Below are 24,015 nucleotides of genomic sequence, written 5' to 3'. Positions count from 1 at the left end.
GTAACAGTTTATATTTCAAAAGGTAGAAGACCTGGATGCTTCATACTTTGTATACAGATACTTGTACCTTATATTACAAAGTTTCTGTCCGTCACATGTCCTTGACCTCATTATCATGGTTCAGTGGCTGCTTGATTACATTTTTTTTTGTAATGTAAAATACCTGCTAATTATGTAATCAGATAACTGTATTCGGTATATAGGTTCCTTGCAAAGTGTACCTGTCTGGCAGGTAGGGTTCACCTGACCTCATCCTTATTTCATGGATCTGTATTCAAAGGTTAAAGTTATGTGGTCCAGTATGTATCTCAGATGTTATAAGCAATAAGTCAACTATATTTGGTGTATAGAATGATTGTAAGATGTATATGACTGTCTTGCAGAGTTCATATGACCTTGAAATCATTTTCATGGTTCATTTGTCAAATGTTATTAAAGTTTATGTGATACTTCTAAAACCTTTATGTTACAGATTTTCAGCATGAGTTCAATGATAAGTAAAAGAGGCAAGACATTTCAGTATGTGCACTCTTGTTACAGTGTGTTCTTATGTTGTGGTGTAATATTACTGTCCAAGGCTAGGGGAGGGTTGAGCAGTCAAAATATGTTTAACCCCACCATTCTTCATGAGAATGTCCAAAGTCTGGAACCTGTAGGTCAGTGGCTGTCATATTTTTTTTTTTTTTCATAAATTACTTTGTTTAAATTAAGTCGTTAGCTTTAATAACCGACAATACGGTGTGTGTTTTTCTCATTGTACCGTAGAAGGCTGTACAGATGCCTATAATGGCTGACATCCACTTCATGGCAATTATACCACATCTCCTTATTTTTATATTTATCTAGATATCAAATCCATTATGTGTTATTATTTATGTAAAAAAATACTAATCCAAGAGTTTAACTATTGTTCAATATTCAAATCCAAAGAAAGATATAAAGTTGAAGTTGAATTGATCAAAGCATTCCCCATTTTACACTTGGCTGCTCATGCTGATGAAGGATATTCTAATTTCATATTGGTTTATATCATTGTTAATGTGTTGCATATATTTTTTTAATTTATATTCTATTGATCTACAGTGTACAGTATTGTTCTCCTGAACAATCCAACACCTTCTTTTATCATACACGAAACACTTACACAGATCTGATGATGTTTTATTCTCATGATAAATGTACAATGTAATGACTCCTATATACATTAGTAAGCACCAAATCAAAATAAATCTCCTATTATAGATACAGACATATAATTTTTATATTTATAAGAGATTTTAGTGACAGTGAACAAATTGGGAGTTACTACAGATAAAAGTTACTTTACATACAACCAGAAGATATCCTAACAAATTTCTTATGAATGCTTTACATACAACCAAAACATATCCATGTAAACGTTTATGTCTAAATGAGTTGACAAAATATATTCAAGCATTTATTGCAATCTTGAAACTACTTAGTACAAAATCGATTCATATAATAATGTTTATCCAACCAATGAATTCTAACTCAGCTAAGAAACAGATCTGATGAAAGCTAAATGCCACAATTTTTTTGTTTAAACAAATTTTTGCACAAATCTTTGTTTTCTACAAAATATTTTACAGATTTAAAAAATCCTACCTGATGAAAATTTCAGTCATTGTCAAAAAAAAAAAATACTGTTAAGTATTACTCCTTCAAATAAAACATCTTGATACTTGGTACAAAAGAGCATAAACTGAACAAAAGTCATATAAAAAGTGCCCTTAATGTATACCGTATATATACACTGAGGTAATACAAATTTCCTTGTTATTAATCTGCCGACTTGAATAATATTGATATGTTAAATTCTATTCTAGAAGTACAAAATTCAGGAATAGCATAAGAAATCATGTATTATTTTAAAAACTTTCACAATAATTAAAAAAACCAACAACATTGTGGTACAAAAAAGACTGATATTTTAATGTTTAAATGCAGAGCATTACTTATTTATATGAATACATCATTTAATATAGGTAAATTAGTCATTGACGTCTTTCTTAACCAGCAAAAACACATTGCATCAATTGTAATACATCTTGTAAAGATTGATGACTTCTCTGTGAAATTAATCACTAAATAAAAATGACCCTTCACCAGGGGCAATAACTCCTGTCAGTGATGTAGTATTTTTACAATGTTTATTATAATCATCTCTTTTTTTAGTGTTGGTATGAAAGCAATGAAAACTTCAATCACTAAACAACATGCAATTCTTCATAGATCCAACAAACTTACACTTATTTCTTGTATTAAACTACAGAATCCTTTTGACGAAACATTTCAGAATGATGTTTAATATTTAAAAGACATGTTTTTTTTAAATAAATATGAATGCCCTAAAACTATAAAACAAGCCTTAATTGTTTATTAACAAAAATGCTTTAAATCCCTAAAACATAAGAGAGAAAAAAAGACAAATAAATATGATGTTGCCATGCAACCATATTTCTAATATACAATTTCTAAATAAAAAATAAAAAATTCTCCAATAGGATAAAGCTGTGTTTTACATTATTTCCTTAATAAATATTATACTTGTGTAAATTATAACAATATAAAATCTATGTCTGTATATGAAGATATATTCTTTACACTGTACATAAAATGAATGGAATAAAACATGGTGTGCTACACAAGCTGTGTATTAATTGTATATTTTGGGAAAATTATTGTCTTTTACAGCAGTACTGTACTAGGAAGGTAATAATTCTAAAAATATTTTAGAAATTCTTGAAGTTTTTGTTATAAATGTAAGAAGAAAATATTCATAATGAAACAAAATATTTAAAGAAACTCAGCACATATAATTAAGTCTTCAAAAAAGAAAGTAACAGATGAATTTGTATGTTAAATAGAACAAGTCTTGCCAGTACACAGATAAGCATTCCCACTACACACAAAAATTGGTTTAAGAATTGGAAATTGAATAGAAAATCATACATACAATCACAACAAGGATTTTTGAACTTTAATAATAAATGATTCAGTGTCATCTCATATTTTTGTATGAAACCAATATTGCATTTCATGGATTTATGTTATTTGTATTTAATATGTGTATGTCTCAAAAATGAACACAAGATACATTGACAAAATACCAAAAAACTAAAAAACCCACATACATCAATTATATTATAATAAGGCAAGTTTATCTGTAACTTTTCATAACATTTTTAAATGAGGTTTTTCCTTTACAACTATCAAAATTTGCTGAAGTTGAACCATATTTAAATTGAATAAATAACATCTTAGTCTACCAGTATAATATTGTGTTTGTAAAATTCAATTTCAGTAGCACATCAAACAAAACTGAAATAAAGGTGTATCTGAAGAACAATGTTCATTAACCAATCAAAACAAATGTTATCAACCATAAACTGTTAAATCTGTCAAATTTTATATTTTTCAAAAAGATAAACTGAATTTTTAATTTGATGTTTTGAAATCTATTAAAATATCTCTTTTGCCATGTCTCGTTGGATTACTACTCATAAAAGAATGAAATAAACTTATACATATATCTTGCCTTCTATTCCCCATGTAAAATGAGACATAATCAGTGACATGTATAACTACAGAAAAGACGACAAGGAGGATAAATTTGTACAGAAAAGAAATGAAGATTGCTTTTTAAACATTTAAATGTACTGTTTTGTTTAAGATATATTCTTTCTATGCTAAATGATGTACAGTTATGCAAAGACATATATAGATATAATAAAAAAAACATCATAATTTAAAAGCCAAATAGATGGCATAAAGCAATGTTCCATTTTAGTGAACAGTTTGTTTTCTATGCTAGTAGTAAAGAATGAGTGAAATTTCAATTATCAAAAGTTCAGGAATATTGTATGAAGAACTATGATTATATTCATATTCGTATATAACAATAAATGCATCTCATTGACATATTTTTTTCAAGTACATTTAATGACCTTGAAGTTGTTATCTTCCTTTTACAACCTACAGTCAAGTTTGGATAAAATTCTGGGAGAATGTAGTGAACAATATTCTAGAGGTTCAGTATTCATTAAAGCAAATTGTGTTCTTTGCATTTTAAAATATTAAATGATTTAACACAACCACAACACTAAAACAATCTCAAACTTCTTTATAACAGTAAACAGTGCTCCATAAGTTTTTGAGTTTACAATATTATGCATGAAAGCAAAATTTCAGCAAAACTTTCTTACTGATGACTAGGAACTTCAATATTTCCTCCCTGAAAAACACTGAGTTTCGATGAACGAAATAATTTTCATAGCAGCAGCTGTCAAATGATCTTCACGAAAAATATAAAAATTCGAAAAATGAAGATAGCAAAAAAAACAAAGCTGCAAAAACTGCAATAGCTATAAATGCTTGATGAATAAAATTTTCAAAAATCAATTAAAAATGGATTCATAATACTAGTCAATCTAAGGCACTTCTATGTGAATTACTGGCTTATGTGTTAATGACTATCTCATACTGTGGTCAGGCCTAAATAAAAGGTACTACTTGTAAATGTAAAACTCAAGTTACATACTGTATAAGGTTTAGCAATTTCCAGTGCTTCCAACAGTTTCTATTCTGACAATGTAAGGAGAGTTATTTCTGAACAAATTACTTGTAAAACAGATATTTTTTACTTTGCCATCCAAAATAAGTTTTAAGTCATGTTATAATGCAAGCATATGAAGATTAAAAATATGCTTTATTCACATTTTAAAAGTTGGGAATAGAAAGGCAGTTTATAAATGACTATAAATTATTTTAAAAGAATGGTTTGTTAGAATTTGTGATAGTTCAATTTCTTATTTCAATAATAGGAATTAAACAAATAACAGAGTTGCTTTTAAACTAGAGGCTCTAAAGAGCCTGTGTCGCTCACCTTGGTCTATGTGCATATTAAGCAAAGGACACAAATGGATTCATGACAAAATTGTATTTTGGTGATGGTGATGTGTTTGAAGTTCTTACTTTACTGAACGTTCTTGCTTCTTACAATTATATCTATAATGAACTTTGCCCATTAGTAACAGAGAAAAATATTTGGTAAAAATTTACATAAATTTACCAAATTAATGAAAATTGTTAAAAATTGACTATAAAGGGCAATAACTCCTTAAGGGGTCAATTGACCATTTAGGTCATGTTGACTTATTTGTAGATCTTACTTTGATGAACATTATCGCTGTTAACAGTTTATCGCTATCTATAATAGTAGTCAAGATGATAACCAAAAACAGCAAAATTTCTTTAAAAATTACCAATTGGAGGGCAGCAACCCAACAACTGGTTGTCCAATTCATTTGAATATTTCAGGGCAGATATATATTGACTTGATAAACAATTTAACTCCTTGTCAGATTTCCTCTAAATGATTTGGTTTCAGAGTTATAAGCAAAAAACTACATTTTACCCCTGTTCTATTTTTAGCCGTGGTGGCCATCTTGGTTGGATGGCCAGGTCATCGGACACATTTTTCAAACAAAGTACATCAAAGATGATTGTGGCCAAGTTTGAATTAATTTGGCCCAGTAATTTCGGAGGAGAAGATTTTTGTAAACGATAACTAAGATTTACGAAAAATGGTTAAAAATTGACTATAAAGGGCAATAACTCCTAAAGGGGTCAACTGACCATTTCGGTCATGTTGACTTATTTGTAAATCTTACTTTGATGAACATTATTGCTGTTTACAGTTTATCTCTATCTATAATAATATTCAAGATAATAACCAAAAACAGCAAAATTTCCTCAAAATTACCAATTCAGGGGCAGCAACCCAACAACAGGTTGACCGGTTCATCTGAAAATTTCAGGGCAGATAGATCTTGACCTGATGAACATTTTTACACCACGTCAGATTTCCTCTAAATGCTTTGGTTTTTGATTTATAAGCCAAAAACTGCATTTTACCCCTATGTTCTATTTTTAGCCGTGGCGGCCATCTTGGTTGGTTGACTGGGTCACGCCACACATTTTTTAAACTAGATACCCCAAAGATGATTGTGGCCAAGTTTGGATTAATTTGGCCCTGTAGTTTCAGAGGAGAAGATTTTTGTAAAAGATTACTTAGATTTATGAAAAATGGTTAAAAATTGACTATAAAGGGCAATAACTCCTAAAGGGGTCAATTGACCATTTCAATCATGTTGACTTATTTGTAAATCTAACTTTGCCGAACATTATTGCTGTTTACAGTTTATCTCTATCTATAATAATATTCAAGATAACCAAAAACAGCAAAATTTCCTCAAAATTACCAATTCAGGGGCAGCAACCCAACAACGGGTTGACCGATTCATCTGAAAATTTCAGGGCAGATAGATCTTGACCTGATAAACATTTTTACCCCAGTCAGATTTCCTCTAAATGCTTTGGTTTTTGAGTTATAAGCCAAAAACTGCATTTTACCCCTATGTTCTATGTTTAGCCGTGGCGGCCATCTTGGTTGGTTGACCGGGTCACGCCACACATTTTTTAAACTAGATACCCCAATGATGATTGTGGCCAAGTTTGGTTCAATTTGGATTAGTAGTTTCAGAGGAGAAGATTTTTGTAAAAGTTAACGACGACGGACGACAGACGACGGACGACGACGACGACGACGGACGCCGGACGCAAAGTGATGGGAAAAGCTCACTTGGCCCTTGGGGCCAGGTGAGCTAAAAAAGGAGGTTTCACTACATAATTTTCAGCTGAAACAACATAAGCCTTATCTTAAAAGAGTATTTGATGTTTTAGACATCATTATCATCCAACTCTCACTTATACAGAGTGCTGAAAAGGTTGACAGTAGTAAAACAAATGTTACTATTTAAAACGCTTAAGTACCACACTTGATATCAATATTTCCAAATGTCTTCAAATAAAAAAATACTAAAAGTTGTTAAACTATCCCAAATACATCACATCTGCCATCAATATAAGTCTTAAGATCACTAACTGTAGCCTGGTTGTCCATTATGTAAATTTGACCAGTTCTTCAACAACATAATACAACCTTGTCCTACATATTGAGCAATCCCTATGAAGCATGCTGACTGTCAAGTCTACTAAATAGTCTTATTCTTCTAGCACTGTTAGTGGCACTATTGATCACTTCCATCCATCTAAAAAAGAAAATAATTGTTTCATGACAGCTTACAAATGCATGAAGGTTATTGTAATTCTAGACAAAGCACAGAGTATCAGGTTCTTTTTGGGGTGCGTTTCGGCATTAGACAACGAGGTTAAATCTTTGCTGTTTTCAATATCTTAATTTTAGTGATTTTTACAGCTCATTTAGACAAAATAGCTCATTCAGATAAAAAGTTGAGGCATGTAAGACCAACTTGAAGGTAAATTCCAAAAAATATGAAAACAACTGCACATAAAAATTTCCACCAAAACATAACTTTAGTTTAACATCCTGTAAATATAAAACTTCATGAAAATACTATTAACCCTGTAATTAAAGTGTCTTTTGTCTTTATTTTGTGTATTTCGATTCAAATATCTGTCAAACTTTGAAGCGTTCAAATATAAACTAATGTTTATAATTATGGTTACCAAACTTCTCTTGTTTGGCAGTAGGATTCATGCTAAAGTGGAATCCATACAGAATGAATAATACATGCTGCAATGATGTTAAATCTGATGCCCCATGAAAGAACCATGCTCTCAATTACTAAAGGTTCCAGTGTAACAAGGCAAAATTTTAGCCCCTAATCAACAAACTAAATATTCTTTTTTCAGCAGCAGTTTAAATTTCTGCCTTTCATATTTAGTTGACCTACTTTCAAGAAACAATTTATCAGATTTGATTTCATTATTGATGTATTTCCTACTGGACAATCATTCAATCAACCAGTCAAACCATTCATTGGATTATCTAATGCTATATAGCCTTACTCTTCTTAACATTTCTACAAATGTTCTTACCTTTCAAATGTGTATTCACTCTCTGCCCTGAAGAAATAGACATGATTCTTGAATTGTAATTTGAATACATGATCTTTATGAATCCCATCTTCATCATCAGGTGTATTAACTGCATAACCTAGTAATGGCAGGCTTGCCAATGGGAAATCATCCTGTAAAAGGTTTAATATGTTAATATGATCTACATATCATTTAAATTACTATAATACACCAATCTATAGATCTTTTTTATAAATGAGTACAAAGGTTTACAATCCATATTTACTGTGGTGTTCTGACATGAGCATAGTGACATAGGAAATTTACAGGATTTTACATGCATTCCAAAACTGATCTATCCATTAGTTTATTCAAATGCTTGTCTGCATTATTATTTGCATCGTTTCCATATCTATAATTAAAGGAGGAAATTTTATGACATTCAATTAACATTTTCACAATAAAACAGGAAATATCACATCCATGTTTTATTCATGTTCCCAAGGCCAGAAAAACTCTTAAAATGTCTTTTTCATTGATTTTGTTTTTGGATAAGATGCTTTTAAAATTGCCTTTATTCTTTTATTAGCAAATTTTTCATAATCCTCTTTCTTTTGCTATTTTTTCAAGCTATCTGTCAAGTCATTTGAAAATTTAATTTTTGTGAAAGAAACTGTACCATTTAAAGGATTTTTGCATCTTAAATTGTTGTGACATGCATCCTTCTACACCTACCTGATATGTTTTGTAGAAAAATAAACAGAAATTAGTGAAGACAACCCACAGTTTCTGCCATCCATTACTGTTCTTAAATTTTCTTAATAAGTAACCACTCATTTGGTTCTACAAAATAAAACAGTACAATTATGTAGTAATTTATACACATACATGATTAAACTATCTGGGGGAAGTAAAAGTATTTTGTAAAACTATTGTAGGGTAATAGTAGTAAAGTATCATTGATATGTCATCAAAACATTTCTTAAAAAGTATACATTCTACAACTGCATCCAGTGTCATATTTCTCCACATCAGGCAGATAAATTTTAAGTGCAATGCTTGCCAAGGTTTTTAAATATTGAAATTTGTCTCGCCATATTGTATTCTAATCCATGTACATGAGGTTAAGGTCAAACAGACATGTATGCCTGAATTAAAATTACCAAATATAGCTAACCTGTTGATAAAATCGGAGAAAAAGACCTAAACAAGACAAGAGTGCACACACTGAAATGTCTCACGTTCTTTACTAATCATTGATTTTATGTTGATAGTCCTAAATGTAAAGCTTTATTACAACTGTCACATAAGCTTAACATTAACCAAGAAAACCAAGCATTGATCAATGAACCATGAAAATGATGTCAAGGTCAGATAAACATGATAAACCATGCCAGGCAGACATGTACAGCTAACAATTCTTCCATACAACAAATATAGTTGACCTATATAGCTTATAGTTTAAGAAAAACAGACCAAAACACAAAAACTTTACACTGAGCAATGAACTGTGAAAATGAGGTCAAGGTCAAATAAAATCTGCGTGACTGACATATGATCATAGTATATTTACATACACCAAATATAGTTGGCCTATTGCTTATTGTATTAGAAAAATAGACCAAAACTCAAAAACTTAACTTTGACCACTGAACCATGAAAATGAGGTCAAGGTCAGATGACACCTACCAGCTAGACATGTACACTTTACAATCATTCCATACACCAAATATAGTAGACTAATTGCATACAGTATAAGCAAAACAGACCAAAACACAAACATTTAACTATAACCACTGTACCATGTAAATGAGGTCAAGGTCAGATGACACCTGCCAGTTGGAAATGTACACCTTACAGTCCTTCCATACACCGAATATACTAGACCTATTGCTTATAGTATCTGAGATATGGACTTGACCACCAAAACTTAACCTTGTTCACTGATCCATAAAATGAGGTCGAGGTCAAGTGAAAACTGTCTGACGGGCATGAGGACCTTGCAAGGTATGCACATACCAAATATAGTTATCCTACTACTTAAAATAAGAGAGAACTTAACATTACAAAAAATTTTTAATTTTTTTTCAAGAAGTCACTGAACCATGAAAATGAGGTCAAGGACATTGAACATGTGACTGATGGAAACTTCGTATCATGAAGCCTCCATATACAAAGTATGAAGCATCCAGGTCTTCTACCTTCTAAAATATAAAGCTTTTAAGAAGTTAGATAACACCGCCGTCGCTGCCGCCGGATCACTATCCCTATGTCGAGCTTTCTGCAACTAAAGTCGCAGGCTCGACAAAAACTATAGTATCTACAGACATAACATTGACCCATGAACTACACCTTTGAGTTCATGGTCAGATGAACTCTGCCAGACAGACATGTACATCTTACAACATTTTCTTACATCAAACAGAGCATGCCCACGAAAACGTTACCTTGTTTTCCGATCCACAAAATGAGCCTTGTCTAATGGACGTGTTGAGTTTTGTTCATCTATATCAGATTTTAATTATTTATTTGAATAAGAGGAATACATTTTAATGCTTATTTTAATTGTTTTTTGTCAAGTTCACCAAAATAAAACTATTGGTGTCAGCTTTCTAAAATTACTTTGAACTCATCATTTGAATTCAATAAGGTTCGCTGTTGTTACAAATCTCTGACGGAACTTACATTTAACATAGAACCCAAACCAAACACAATACTCTTTCTGCTGATAAATATAATTATTGTATTTAGTTTTGTTATTGGTTTCGGGGTACATGCTAAAAGGAAGAAAAATATGAAAAGATTTCAAGCTGCAACTTTTAAATTACCAAAAAAACCTTACCCTGACCGATTTTTCATGGTCTCTGAGACTAACACTGGTATTTCTGTGCCAACATACATGCATAGTAGTATTAGATCTATGATGTATTTGTTTCTCTGGTACATGACCATTAATTTCTGGAGTTTCACCATCAACATTTTCTGAGGAACCTTTAAAAAAAACATTAGAAACTTTTGGTTATGCTGAACTAGACACAAAGTTGATTTACTCAAATTCAAGTGCATGAAAATATAATATGTTCATAAGTACCATTAAAGATTTCAAAAACATTTAGAACTTCATAGCTTTAAAAGAGTGGACATGTAGAAATATCTGACAAACATGATTAAGTATGATTAAATATGTTGAAAATCTATTATTCTGACAGCAAAATGCAAATCTCTAGGAATAGGAATCTTACAACAACCTATAGGAACATATATCATAGCATTGTTTACAACAGAGTTTACAGAGAAGCAAATGTATGTTGACATTAATAGTACATGATTAATGTTTAATGTCTTACTTGTAGATGATTTAAGACTAGCATATCTAAGTTTACTTTCTTACTTGTAGATGATTTAAGACTAGCATATTTAAGTTTACTTTCTTACTTGTAGATAATTTAAGACTAGCATATTTAAGTTTACTTTCTTACTTGTAGATGATTTAAGACTAGCATATTTAAGTTTACTTTCTTACTTGTAGATGATTTAAGACTAGCATATCTAAGTTTACTTTCTTACTTGTAGATGATTTAAGACTAGCATATCTAAGTTTACTTTCTTACTTGTAGATGATTTAAGACTAGCATATTTAAGTTTACTATCGTTTCTATTTCCAGAAGATATTATGGCTTCATTCAAGTCCTCTATCCATTTATCTTTCTCCTCTTGTGAACTGAAAACAGAAAAGGAAATATTAAGTATGACTCTTTCCTACATATAAGATGCATCAAATAGGTTTTTAAGCAGACTCTAAGAAAAAAACATAATCAAATATTCACAAAAATATAAGGTTTCTTCAACCTGCTTAAGTTGATACCTGCTAATTTAGTGTGATAAAAAGAAATCTACACCATAGAATTTCAAGATAAATTATGAGAAGACAGCTGTGGTGTAGTGGTTAGTGCATCGGACTACTAACACAAAGGTTCCTGGTTCGATTCCTGTTTGGGATGAAAATTTCAGAAACTCAATTTTCGGCTCTCCCTTGACACCATCTGCGAGTATGGTCTTGAGGAAACGATGATAGTCTGTCAGAAGGGGATGATAAATGGCTGACCCATATTAAGAGAGAGCCATATCTCTTGCACGTTAAAGATACCCTTGTAGATTTCGAAAAAGAGTAGGCTAATGCCGCAACAAGGCAGCAGTCGCATCCGCAAAGTGGAAAGGGATTAATATAAGTTGCAAAACTCGTTTCCCAATCCACTATAAATAAATATGTTTAAACTAAAATAATATTCTTACAGGTAAAACAAATGAGCTCACTTGACCATTGTTTTTGCTAAATGATAAAAAAAGGTTAATTCACAACAGATTGGATCATAAAAGTTACTTTATCTTCCATAACATCTAAGTTATCTCACCTTATGTGGAAAGTTGAAAAAAAATCCACTTACCTGGCAGCTACAAGTATACATTTATTTCCACCATAAATGGCAAAACTATTTGCTACAGCCATTTTGGCATGGTCAGATTCTTCAACCTGGAAAATAAATTAAAACTTTACTCATCTATCCTTTAACTGTTCAACTTAAAAACATATATATCTTGTTTGATTTTAATCTTAAATGTATGCTGTCATTATCTTATGAAATGTAATAAAAATTCTTTATTTCACGTTTATGACAAAGTCCTCCGACATTTTTCAAAAAAGAAAAGATTTTTTTTTCTTTCTTCAAATTGTTTAAAATAGTCTTTTCGTCAATAAGGGATATTTCTTGCTTTCTAAAAGAAGTCATTAAATGTTTTACTGATTCTGTGAACAATGATGGCCCTTCGATTATGTTTTTTAACATTTTTTTTATGTAAGATATACTTACAATCATTCCTCTAAGCGGAAGTTGTCCATGAACTTTGAACTGTAGTAAGGATGATGCTGTACGACTAGAATATAACAATATATCTGAAAACTGAAAAGAAAAGATGGATAATTACAAAGTTGACATAAACATACATTCTGTTAACTCAAATTCCTTTAATGGTAATGTATTTGTTTCCCATTTTACATAAATTTGGAAGAAAGCTAGAAGTCACAAAGCCTAAACAAAGTTATTTATTTTATTTTTTTTAGGAAAGTTCTGTCTAACATTAACTGAAAGTACTTATTTACACACTTGTGATATGTTCTAAAAACAATTTACAAGCATTTTCAACTTCTACTTATGATAAAAAAACAGGCTTTTTAATGAAAATACTGCAAACAATCACACATCATTTAAAAATTTCTTACCAAGAAAAACATTCTTTGTTGATATCCCTTCCTTGAAAATTTCTGTAAACATCCTTCTCTAATAAAATTCTGTAAAGACAAATAAAGAAATATGACTAAGGAAAAGACATTGTACATGCTTGTCTGTCTATTTATGTTCATATCTATTATATGACTAAGGAAAAGACATTGTACATGTTTGTCTGTCTATTTATGTTCATATCTATTATATGACTAAGGAAAAGACATTGTACATGTTTGTCTGTCTATTTATGTTCATATCTATTATATGACTAAGGAAAAGACATTGTACATGCTTGTCTGTCTATTTATGTTCATATCTATTATATGACTAAGGAAAAGACATTGTACATGCTTGTTGGTCTATTTATGTTCATATCTATTATATGACTAAGGAAAAGACATTGTACATGCTTGTTGGTCTATTTATGTTCATATCTATTATATGACTAAGGAAAAGACATTGTACATGCTTGTTGGTCTATTTATGTTCATATCTATTATATGACTAAGGAAAAGACATTGTATATGCTTGTTGGTCTATTTATGTTCATATCTATTATATGACTAAGGAAAAGACATTGTACATGCTTGTTGGTCTATTTATGTTCATATCTATTATATGACTAAGGAAAAGACATTGTATATGCTTGTCTGTCTATTTATGTTCATATCTATTTTCATATTAGGTCATATGACAACAATCATTCTTCAGTGGTCATCTGTATGGTTAACTTGATGACCTCCAGATATACAAACAAAATGCTGACGAATTAGGATGATTCCATGCCTTTTTATTGTTTCATTAAAATATGTAATTCAGATACAAGATTTAGAGTTAATTTGGTGAGGATGAATTTGACAGCTAATACCCCTATAAAGTATGTGGCTAAAAAATGTGAAGAACAAGCAATAGGATCAAACAGAAACCTCCTGAAAAGCTTAGATGTAACAGTTACCTTATAATTAACACTAACATTATCTGCAGCTATATTATAACTATATGGTCCAACACAGAGTTATCATTACAAAGTTTGACTGTAAAACTTACTCTATCAGGATCAACCAAGGTGTCTATTCCTATCATATCTCTCTGCAGCTCTATTAATTTCTGAAGATTCTCCTAAAATGAAGAATTTCACAAATATTAACTTTTCACAAAAACTGCTATTTGGTACTTCTTTTACATTGCTTATTAAATAGTTCATTATTTTAAACATAAGAATATCATGCTTAACCTGGAACTTGTGGTGATTTTGCCTGCAATTTCAATTTTGGATATGATCCATAAAACTGAAATATTTCCAACTCGGGACCATCGCATTATTTGATTGTTTTTATGCTCCTTTTTTTTGCCCCATTTATGGGCATTATGTTTTGTGGTCTGTGCGTCCGTTCGTTCGTCCATTCGTCTGTCCCGCTTCAGATTAAAGTTTTTGGTGGAGGTAGTTTTTGATGAAGTTGAACTTGAAACTTGGAAACTTTGATCAACTTGAAACTTGGTAAACATGTTTTGTATGATATGATCTCTCTAATTTAATGCCAAATTAGAGATTTTATCCCATTTTTACAGTCCACTGAACATAGAAAATGATAGTGTTGATGGGGCATCCATGTACTTGGGACACATTCTTGCTTTCAATATTATTATATCTTTTTTTTTCAATTCTGGACTTTGTAAACATTCCTTTAATTTATCAAATTAAGAAGATGTGGTATAATTGCCAATAAAACATCTATCCTGCGGACACCAAATAACAATGGCTACAGACTGATTCATTTAAATACATTAACATTTAATTCCAATTAAAATCTTACTTCCAGTTTCATTCTGTCTTTACATTCAGAAACTGCATCAGTGAAATTCTTCAGACAAGCTGTAAATGAAAAACATATATTTGTCAATATGCATTTATCATTTATATTGAACATTCATTCAAAACTACCATGGCTTTCTCTCTATATTTCCATTGCAAGCAGGTAAAATATTTACTTGTCCATGCTTGTCAAAAATTTCTATCCTGATCTTATGGTGAATATAAGCAGTGTATTTTAAGGTTACATTTCTACAAATTCAAAAGTTTTTGCAATGTATTTTAGTATTACAAAAAATTACAAAGATTATGGTTTTGCAAAAATAAAAACTTGCATTCTAAATTTTAATCACAATAATTTCTCACTTTTTAGCTGATAGTTCAACAGCAAAATTTTTTCTGATTACACTAATTAAATCTTTTCAAGGAATACAAGTCTTCAAAACTAAAAACTTGCAACCTATCAAAGATTATTTTTATCTGTGCAATATAATTTCAGCATTTAATTTGCATTATCCAGTAATTCTTCTGAACAAATATCAGGAAAAATTTACTTTAGAAATCATTTAAATTTTTGTGTCATTCAATTGGTTACTATCTCAGTGACATTCATCCAACAAATGTTTTTTTCTTAGAAGAGCATTTTTTATGTTACTTTATAGTTCCAGTATTCATTCATCATGTCAAACATGTAATACATCTATAATGGTAACACATATGATTTTTGTTTCATCTATTTTCCTTATTTTTCTACATTGGACCATCTTCATCTTTAATAAAATCCTACAAAAATGTTTGTGTGGTCATTGACAACAAGCCCTGTAAATATATATGTTCTGATCACTTACCATCACAGTCAGCATAATCCTGATGATCCATAGAATAGTGCTTTGTTATTCCTAAAACAAAATTGAACAAATTAAACGAAAAATTCATACATACTTAGTACAAGAAAATTTCACAGGAGTCAAGAAGTTAAAGTTTTTTTCATTTATAACATAATTTTAAGTGTTGTTACTCGCCAGGCATAAATAGTGAGCCTTCACATCTTATTTGTTTGACTAAGTCTTTTAACGTACTTTGTCAGTGGTCTACACTAAGACTGATTACAATAGATTACTCTTCAAGGAAGACAATGTGATAACTTTTTGTGGGATTTAAAAAAATTCTTCATAAATTGATTTATACTACTGTAGTTTCAGCAATTATTGAGAAAAATGTGACAGGGTTATACAATGTATTCGCAATAATTCAAACTCGCATTTTGAATTCCTTTTTTATGAATTAAATCTCAATGTCGCAAAAATTAGATTGCATTTTAGTCTAAAATGACAAAATCGCAATAATAAATGCATGCAATAATTTGTGAATTTAGAGAATATAGATGTCAAATAGGTACGATTCTTCTATTGAGGATGTATATTTACACTTAGCTGTAACTGGGTTTTGAAATGGTGTTGAAGATAGATTGATTGGCGGTCAGTTGTTATTGGTGGAGGATGTATGAGAGCCTGGAATAACTGACAGTTCTAGTTAATTAAGATTTGAGTTGAAAGAACTTTGTTCTTACAGCCTCAATGTTGACAGGCTAGTGGTACAGTAGTTGGACTACTTAGGCCACTTGACCACAGAGGTCCCTTAATTCCACAGTTTATTTTATCAGCCTGAATCTGTTACTTACTTTCTAAAATAAGTCTGTAGTGCAATAATCTTTGGCCTGGTTTTAAAAAGAATGTATTCAGGGGCAGATAACACACTTTTTGAGATTCAAATTCTTTGTACATTTGATCAAACTTTTTGTTTCTCTTCATATTTTCCTGAACTTGTGTAAGTAAATCTTCTACATGATCAATGTAATGTTTATACATCTACAAGGAAAAGAAGATAGCCGTCATTATTATTCTATTAGTTCTAATACATTTTATTCTGCACACACAGAGGTATAATTCAATGGTGGTGAACAATCCATTAACAAATCCATATACATAGATAACATAACAATTCTTTTAAATGTGTACCAAAATACTGTTAATCAACTGTATAAGTACAAGAATAGTTCTATTTAGTCATACTGTTTATCAACTGTATAAGTACAAGAATAGTTCTATTTAGTCATACTGTTAATCAACTGTATAAGTACAAGAATAGTTCTATTTAATAGTCATTCTGTGGATTCCTTTATTTTCTTTGGAGGTAATTTACACGGATTGAAGAAAACAGGCGTTTTTGTTGATTTTTGATTTAATGGTTTTGGAAAGTCTGTCTACATACAACACTATAGAAGATTTGCAGTTTATTAAACATTTTTAAAATTCTTGATTCACCTCCACTCATGAAATCCAAAAAATTTATATTCAACAAATAATAACGAAATTTTGCATACAAAAAATGCTGTCATCGTCTACAATACAAGTTTTCATTTTTGAGAATCGGAACTCCTTGCAATTATCTGCATATTAAAAACCTAAAAAAATTCTCATCTCAGTTGTTCAGATTTTTTAATAAAAGTGTAGTGCTGAATTTGCAGAAATCATATATAAACAGCATGCAAAGAAATATGTAAGATGTGCAAGTTCTCTAAAAAAGAGACGTTAGAATTAGAAATTGGATAGTTAATAGAAGTTGTGAACTGAGGTTCAAAGTTATATGTCTCAATATAATACCTTGACTGTAAAATGTTTTATTCAATATTGTCTATATACTTACATTTAGTACATTAGTATTAAAGCTGTCACTCATTATGTCTCCTATTCTTTGATAGTCACCATTCATATGAGCATTTGTCTTTCCTTCCCTATAAAATAACATCATTTTAAAGATTCATTCCTTGTTATTATATTTTATTCAAAATTAATTGAACAGGTTAATCTCTCCTAATGCACTAATTTTTATACAATGTGTCATCAGTTCTTGGATGATGGAGGGATTTCATGCATGATTAAGATGAAAACTTGTTTATCTATAGAAATACTTTGCATTTTCCTACTGACACAATGAGTGGGACTTTTAACTGCTAGTTCAACCCATCACAGACAGCTGGAAGACATGTAACCTTACCAAGTAAAATTGAGAAAGAAAATGGGGAATGTGTAAAAGCGACAACAACCCGACCATAGAGCAGACAACAGCCGAAGGCCACCATTGGGTCTTCAATGTAGCGAGAAACTCCCGCACCCGTACGAGTCCTTCAGCTGGCCCCTAAAAAAATATGTATACTAGTACAGTGATAATGGACGTCATACTACACTCCGAATTATACACAAGAAACTAAAATTAAAAATAATACAAGACTAACAAAGGCCAGAGGCTCCTGACTAGGGACAGGTGCAAAATTGTGGCAGGTTAAACATGTTTCTGAGATCTCAACCCTCCCCCTATACCTCTAGCCAATGTAGAAAAGTAAACGCATAACAATACGCACATTAAAATTCAGTTCAAGAGAAGTCTGAGTCAGATGTCAGAAGATGTAACAAAAGAAAATGAATAAAATGACAATAATAAATAAATAACAACAGACTACTAGCAGTTAACTAACATGCCAGCTCCAGACCTCAATTGAACTGATTGAAAGATTATAAAATTGAGAAAGGAAATGGAGAATGTGTCAAAGCGACAACAACCCGACCATAGAGCAGACAACAGCCTTCATCATATAAAAATCAGGCACAATCCTCTTGTTAGGGGTTTAGTATCATACTATCATAAAATATATGAGAAGAACATAACCCGTGTCATGCCAACAACTGTTTTTTTTTAAATAAATGTGTTTAGTTCTGATGTTATTATGACACATTATTGTGACCAGTTTTTAATCTTACCCCTAAAAGTGTTTCCTCAGAGAAGAAACAACAAAAAAAGAATTCAAGTTGTGTTTCTTGACCTGACCAGAGCAAGTACACTACCACAAGAATATATAGGCAGTACATGTACTACAATTGTTGGATGAAAAATACTAACTACACACATCAAATAGTATTCAGATTTTGACATCATGTTTATTATATTGTTTTTTGTTTGTTAAAGACAGTATGTTGACCTTATGATGTCTTTGATGTCTATTATTTGGTTGTTGTCTCATTGTTATATTCCAAATATATGTCATACTAGGCCAAGTATTTAGACATGCATTAAAACAATGAAGTTACTTAAAATTTTCTACAAAAATTGCAATAAAACCTCATAACTCTATTTTGTTTTATCTTCCATGACACAAGTTTTGTAATTATTTACTATATAAGAACTATACTGACCACATTGACAATCTCTGGTCTAACTCCTTGAGAAAATCACAATGGAATTCATAGATAGGAACCAGTGATGAAAACAACGTTATTAAACAATCTGGTATCGTCTCTTCATTGGAGACAGCATTCCGGAACCACTGTTGAAATTAAAATTAGGTTTATATACTGTGGATTCAATTATTTTCATGGGTACTAATTTACATTTATTATATACTTAGTAGTAAATACAGATAAATTGTATGTGTATTACAATCAATGGCAAGCGTGCTATATTAGCCACCTGTAATGATATCGATATCAGCAAGGTTGCAAAAGCTTTATCACACCTTTAATCTGTATGACGTCACGTCATCGATTGCAGCCACTGTTGCAAAGGCTTTATCAAAACCCTTATCTGTATGACGTCATGCCAAACCTTCTTATCTGTATGACGTCATGCCAAACCTTCTTATCTGTATGACGTCATGTCACATAAAAAAACATCTACTTGAGGTATATGTATATAATAAAGTGTATATGATATGGCTTTTTCAATATCACACACCGTATCAACCCTCAACCAATATAATCCCTCGAGCAGGGCTCTTGGGATTATATTGGTGTCTCGGGTTGATACGGATGCGATATTGAAAACGCCATATGATATTCTCTATTTATTTTCATGGGTACCAATTTTAGTGAATTAAAATTAATTTCAGTTCATTTATATGTTTTGAAGTTTAGAATGTGGTTCATTTTCACTGAACAAGTACACATTTTTGTTTAGGGGCCAGCTGAAGCATACCACAGGATGAAGGAATTTTTCTCTGTGTTAAATACCTATTGTTGGCTTTCAGCTGTTTTCTGCTCATTGGTTGGGTTGTTGTCTCTTTGACACATTCCTCATTTTCATTCTCAATATGAAGGACAAGAGTGCACACGCTGAAATGTCTCGCCTTCTATACTAATCATTGATATTATGTTGATAGTCCTAAGTATAAAGCTAAGCTTTATTACAACTGTCACATAAACTTAACATTAACCAAGATAACTAAACAAAGACCAATGAACCTTGAAAAAGAGGTCCAGGTCAGATGAACCATGCCAGGCAGACAGGTACAGCTAACAATGCTTCTATACAACATATATAGTTGACACATTACTTAAAGTTTAAGAAAAATAGACCAAAACACAAAAACTTAACACTGTGCAATGAACCGTGAAAATGAGGTCACGGTTAAATAAAACCTGCTCGACTGACATAAAGATCATAAAATATTTCCATACACCAAATATAGTTGACCTATGGCATATAGCATTAGATAAAAAGACCAAAACTCAAAAACTTAACTTTGACCACTGAACCATGAAAATGAGGTCAAGGTCACATGACATCTGCCCGCTAGACATGTACACTTAACAATCATTCCATACAACAAATATAGTAGACCTATTGCATATGGTATGAGAAAAACAGACCAAAACACAAAAATTTAACTATAACCACTGAACCATGAAAATGAGGTCAAGGTCAGATGACACCTGCCAGTTGGACATGTACACCTTACAGTCCATCCATACACCGAATATACTAGCACTATTGCTTATAGTATCTGAGATATGGACTTGACCACCAAAACTTAACCTTGTTCACTGATCCATGAAATGAGGTCGAGGTCAAGTGAAAACTGTCTGACAGACACGAAAATACCCACAAAATCCATGAAAGTTGGTATCCAACAAATGCTAACAATTCCACATTAATCAAATGTAAAGGTATTGAAACCTAGACACTACAGTTCCACCTCTTCGTGTGTGTATGTCTTATATTTGTTTGTTTGTTATTGACCATCTTATCTGATCTAAATTTAAATTTAAAACATATGCTGCTGTGGGAGTCAAAAAAATTTAAAAGTGAATTATAAAAATAACAAGTGAAACTGCGAGCTACTGCTCACTGATGATACCCCCGCCGCAAGTGGATAATATTAATAGTGTAAAAATATGCAAGTGTTCGGTAAACAGGAAGTTGTCGAGTGATGAATCTGAAAATGCATCACACGGTATAGCTGACTTATAAAAATCCTGAAACCAAATTTCAGAAATCCTTGTATTGTAGTTCCTGAGAAAAATGTGACGAAAATTTTTAACTTGGTTATCATGTGTAAAATCATACAAGTGTTCGGTAAACAGGAAGTAGTCGAGTGATGAATCTGAAAACGCATCACACGGTATAGCTGACTTATATAAATCCTGAAACCAAATTTCAGAAATCCTTGTATTGTAGTTCCTGAGAAAAATGTGACGAAAATTTTCAACTTGGCTATCATGTGTAAAATCATACAAGTGTTCGGTAAACAGGAAGTTGTCGAGTGATGAATCTGAAAACGCATCACACGGTATAGCTGACTTATATAAATCCTGAAACCAAATTTCAGAAATCCTTGTATTGTAGTTCCTGAGAAAAATGTGACGAAAATTTTCAACTTGGCTATCATGTGTAAAATCAGACAAGTGTTCGGTAAACAGGAAGTTGTCAAGTGATGAATCTGAAAACGCATCACACGGTATGGCTGACATATATAAATGTTGATACCAAATTACAGAAAGGGTGGATGTGTAGTTCCTGAGAAAAATGTGACGAAAGTTTCATGGGACAGACTGACTGACGGACGGACTGATGGACGGACTGACGGACTGATGGATGGACTGACGGACGGACGGACAGACAGAGGTAAAACAGTATACCCCCTTTTTTAAAGCGGGGGTATAATTAATGTAATTTGTACAGCATTGTTTTTTTTTTTCATTTCTTTACTGTCCATCAGCAAGCATGTTTTAGTATACATTCATAAGTGTACTTTTGTGTAATGATATTCACTTTCTTCTTGTATATCCTTTTACATATAGGAGAACTACACATTGTCTCAAAATATATATTTGATTTGTACAAGGCTTAAACAGTTGGTTTTCTAGAAAGCTTTTGTTTCATAAAATCAATTGGGTTTCCTTTTGAAAGTGTCTTATAGGTCAGCTTTCAAGTACAAAATTTATGAAATTTCCTATTAAAATTAAAAAAATTCTATAATGCTGTGTTGTATACTCAGTTTTAAATAGGGCAGCAATACTATTTGTCAACCTTTAATACCTCATTAGTGCTTGGTATAAAGAAATTGACATATGTATAATGCCCATGTTAATACGAGCATACAGGGCATGGCATAAAAGAATTATGCCTTAAACAAGTTGGGAAAATTTTAGTAAGTTTGTTAGGATTAGACATATTTTAATATAGAATAATGTCTTATTTGAGCTTAATTTGTGTTTAGCAAGGACTTTTATACTTACAACTGTGATAACCTCCAAGTCTTTTTTATATGTTCTTTCTGTCATTAACAGTTCTTTGGCAATATAATAGGCTCTATCTACAAGATGTCTCTGAAATAGAGAATGTATACAAGATTTAATGATATTCAATGACAAGGTTTCTTTAATTTGGACAATACACTAGTGTTTCAGGAACTCAACCCCACCCCTTCTGAACCAGTTTTTACTGGTCCCTAATATTATTTTATAATTTCAAATGATTTGGTTCTGGCGATTCATTACTGAAAAGAAATTTATTTTCTGATAGATGTAAACTTAAAGATATGGACAGACAGGGGTAACATTTAATGCCCCCACTCACTTTCAGCAAGAAAATAAAGGAAAGTTATTACATTTGATATCCATATATGAGCATATATCAAATCCATCATCTTTGATGAAATTGATAATATTCTTGACATTTAAAAAGTATGTGTATATTAACTCTGTATTTACATTGTATCACAGATCAAATGTATTCGTTCTTTGTGTGTTTATTTGTGTCTCTTTTTTTTGTTGATTGAGTTAAGTCATTCCAATTGATATCTTATAGTATGTCTTTTTATGTTGTGATGTTATACTACTGTTTCAGAAAAGGGAGACGGTTTGGTACCATAAAAACTATACATGCCAAGTGACATGATATTCGCGTGTAATACACGCTTTTTCAACGGTTTACACGCGAGGATTTTGTCACATGGCGTGTACACGCTTTTCACCACTTTAAACGCAATTACACGCTTTTTCGTTTGTTTCGTTTTTTGGTCGTTAGTGATATCGCTATTCTCGGGTTTTTTCCTTATTCGCCGATAAATATTGAAAAATTCGAAGTAATTGTTTGACTGCCATATTGTTTATTTTTCTATATGGACAAATAGTAAAAGGTAAGTAGTTTGTTATTAGTTTTAACGATTTGTGGGAGAGCATTTTCAATTATAAAGAAATTGACACTGAATTCTGATCAAAACTTGACAATGTTACATATTGTGTGCTGTTATATGAAATTATCAAATAAATGTAGCTTAACTTGAAACTGGCAGTTGTTTTAAATATGTGCCTAGTGGTGGTGCTTTAAAAGCAACATAACAAACCACTTAATACAATAAAAGTTTACAGTAGAATATATATTGCTTTTTTATATAAACAAATTTATGTTCTTCTCATATATGTTATGATGGTATGATACTAAACCCCTAACGGGAAGGATTATGCCTGATGTTCATATGATGAAATCATAATCTTTCAGTCAGTTTAATTGAAGTCTGGAGCTGGCATGTCTGTTAACTGCTAGTAGTCTGTTGTTATTTATGTATTATTGTCATTTTGTTTATTTTCTTTGGTTACATCTTCTGACATCCGACTCAGACTTCTCTTGGACTGAATTTTAATGTGCGTATTGTTATGCATTTAC

At 31.3% G+C, this 24,015-nt stretch overlaps 1 protein-coding gene across 4 annotated transcripts in view; it reads right to left on the bottom strand.

Annotated features, from left to right (window-relative positions):
- Nucleotides 1-1,145: 1,145 nt before the first annotated feature.
- Nucleotides 1,146-24,015, bottom strand: part of LOC143067381 (FERM, ARHGEF and pleckstrin domain-containing protein 2-like) — a 99,388-nt gene continuing 76,518 nt past the window's right edge. For all 4 annotated transcript variants that reach the window (XM_076240605.1, XM_076240608.1, XM_076240607.1 and 1 more), the window contains 15 exons: nt 22,587-22,676; nt 19,266-19,396; nt 17,722-17,809; nt 16,697-16,883; nt 15,864-15,914; nt 15,020-15,078; nt 14,253-14,324; nt 13,202-13,270; nt 12,792-12,881; nt 12,369-12,454; nt 11,535-11,644; nt 10,766-10,914; nt 8,659-8,766; nt 7,945-8,096; nt 1,146-7,133 (listed from right to left, as the gene is read on the bottom strand). In XM_076240605.1, coding sequence (XP_076096720.1) covers nt 7,049-7,133; nt 7,945-8,096; nt 8,659-8,766; nt 10,766-10,914; nt 11,535-11,644; nt 12,369-12,454; nt 12,792-12,881; nt 13,202-13,270; nt 14,253-14,324; nt 15,020-15,078; nt 15,864-15,914; nt 16,697-16,883; nt 17,722-17,809; nt 19,266-19,396; nt 22,587-22,676 — 1,527 coding nt within the window. In that variant the 3' untranslated portion in view covers nt 1,146-7,048. The remainder of the gene's footprint in view (nt 7,134-7,944; nt 8,097-8,658; nt 8,767-10,765; nt 10,915-11,534; nt 11,645-12,368; nt 12,455-12,791; nt 12,882-13,201; nt 13,271-14,252; nt 14,325-15,019; nt 15,079-15,863; nt 15,915-16,696; nt 16,884-17,721; nt 17,810-19,265; nt 19,397-22,586; nt 22,677-24,015) is intronic.

Source organism: Mytilus galloprovincialis, chromosome 3, assembly GCF_965363235.1.
Source record: "Mytilus galloprovincialis chromosome 3, xbMytGall1.hap1.1, whole genome shotgun sequence".
Lineage (NCBI taxonomy): Eukaryota > Metazoa > Mollusca > Bivalvia > Mytilida > Mytilidae > Mytilus > Mytilus galloprovincialis.
This window is presented reverse-complemented; position numbering and strand designations above follow the sequence as displayed.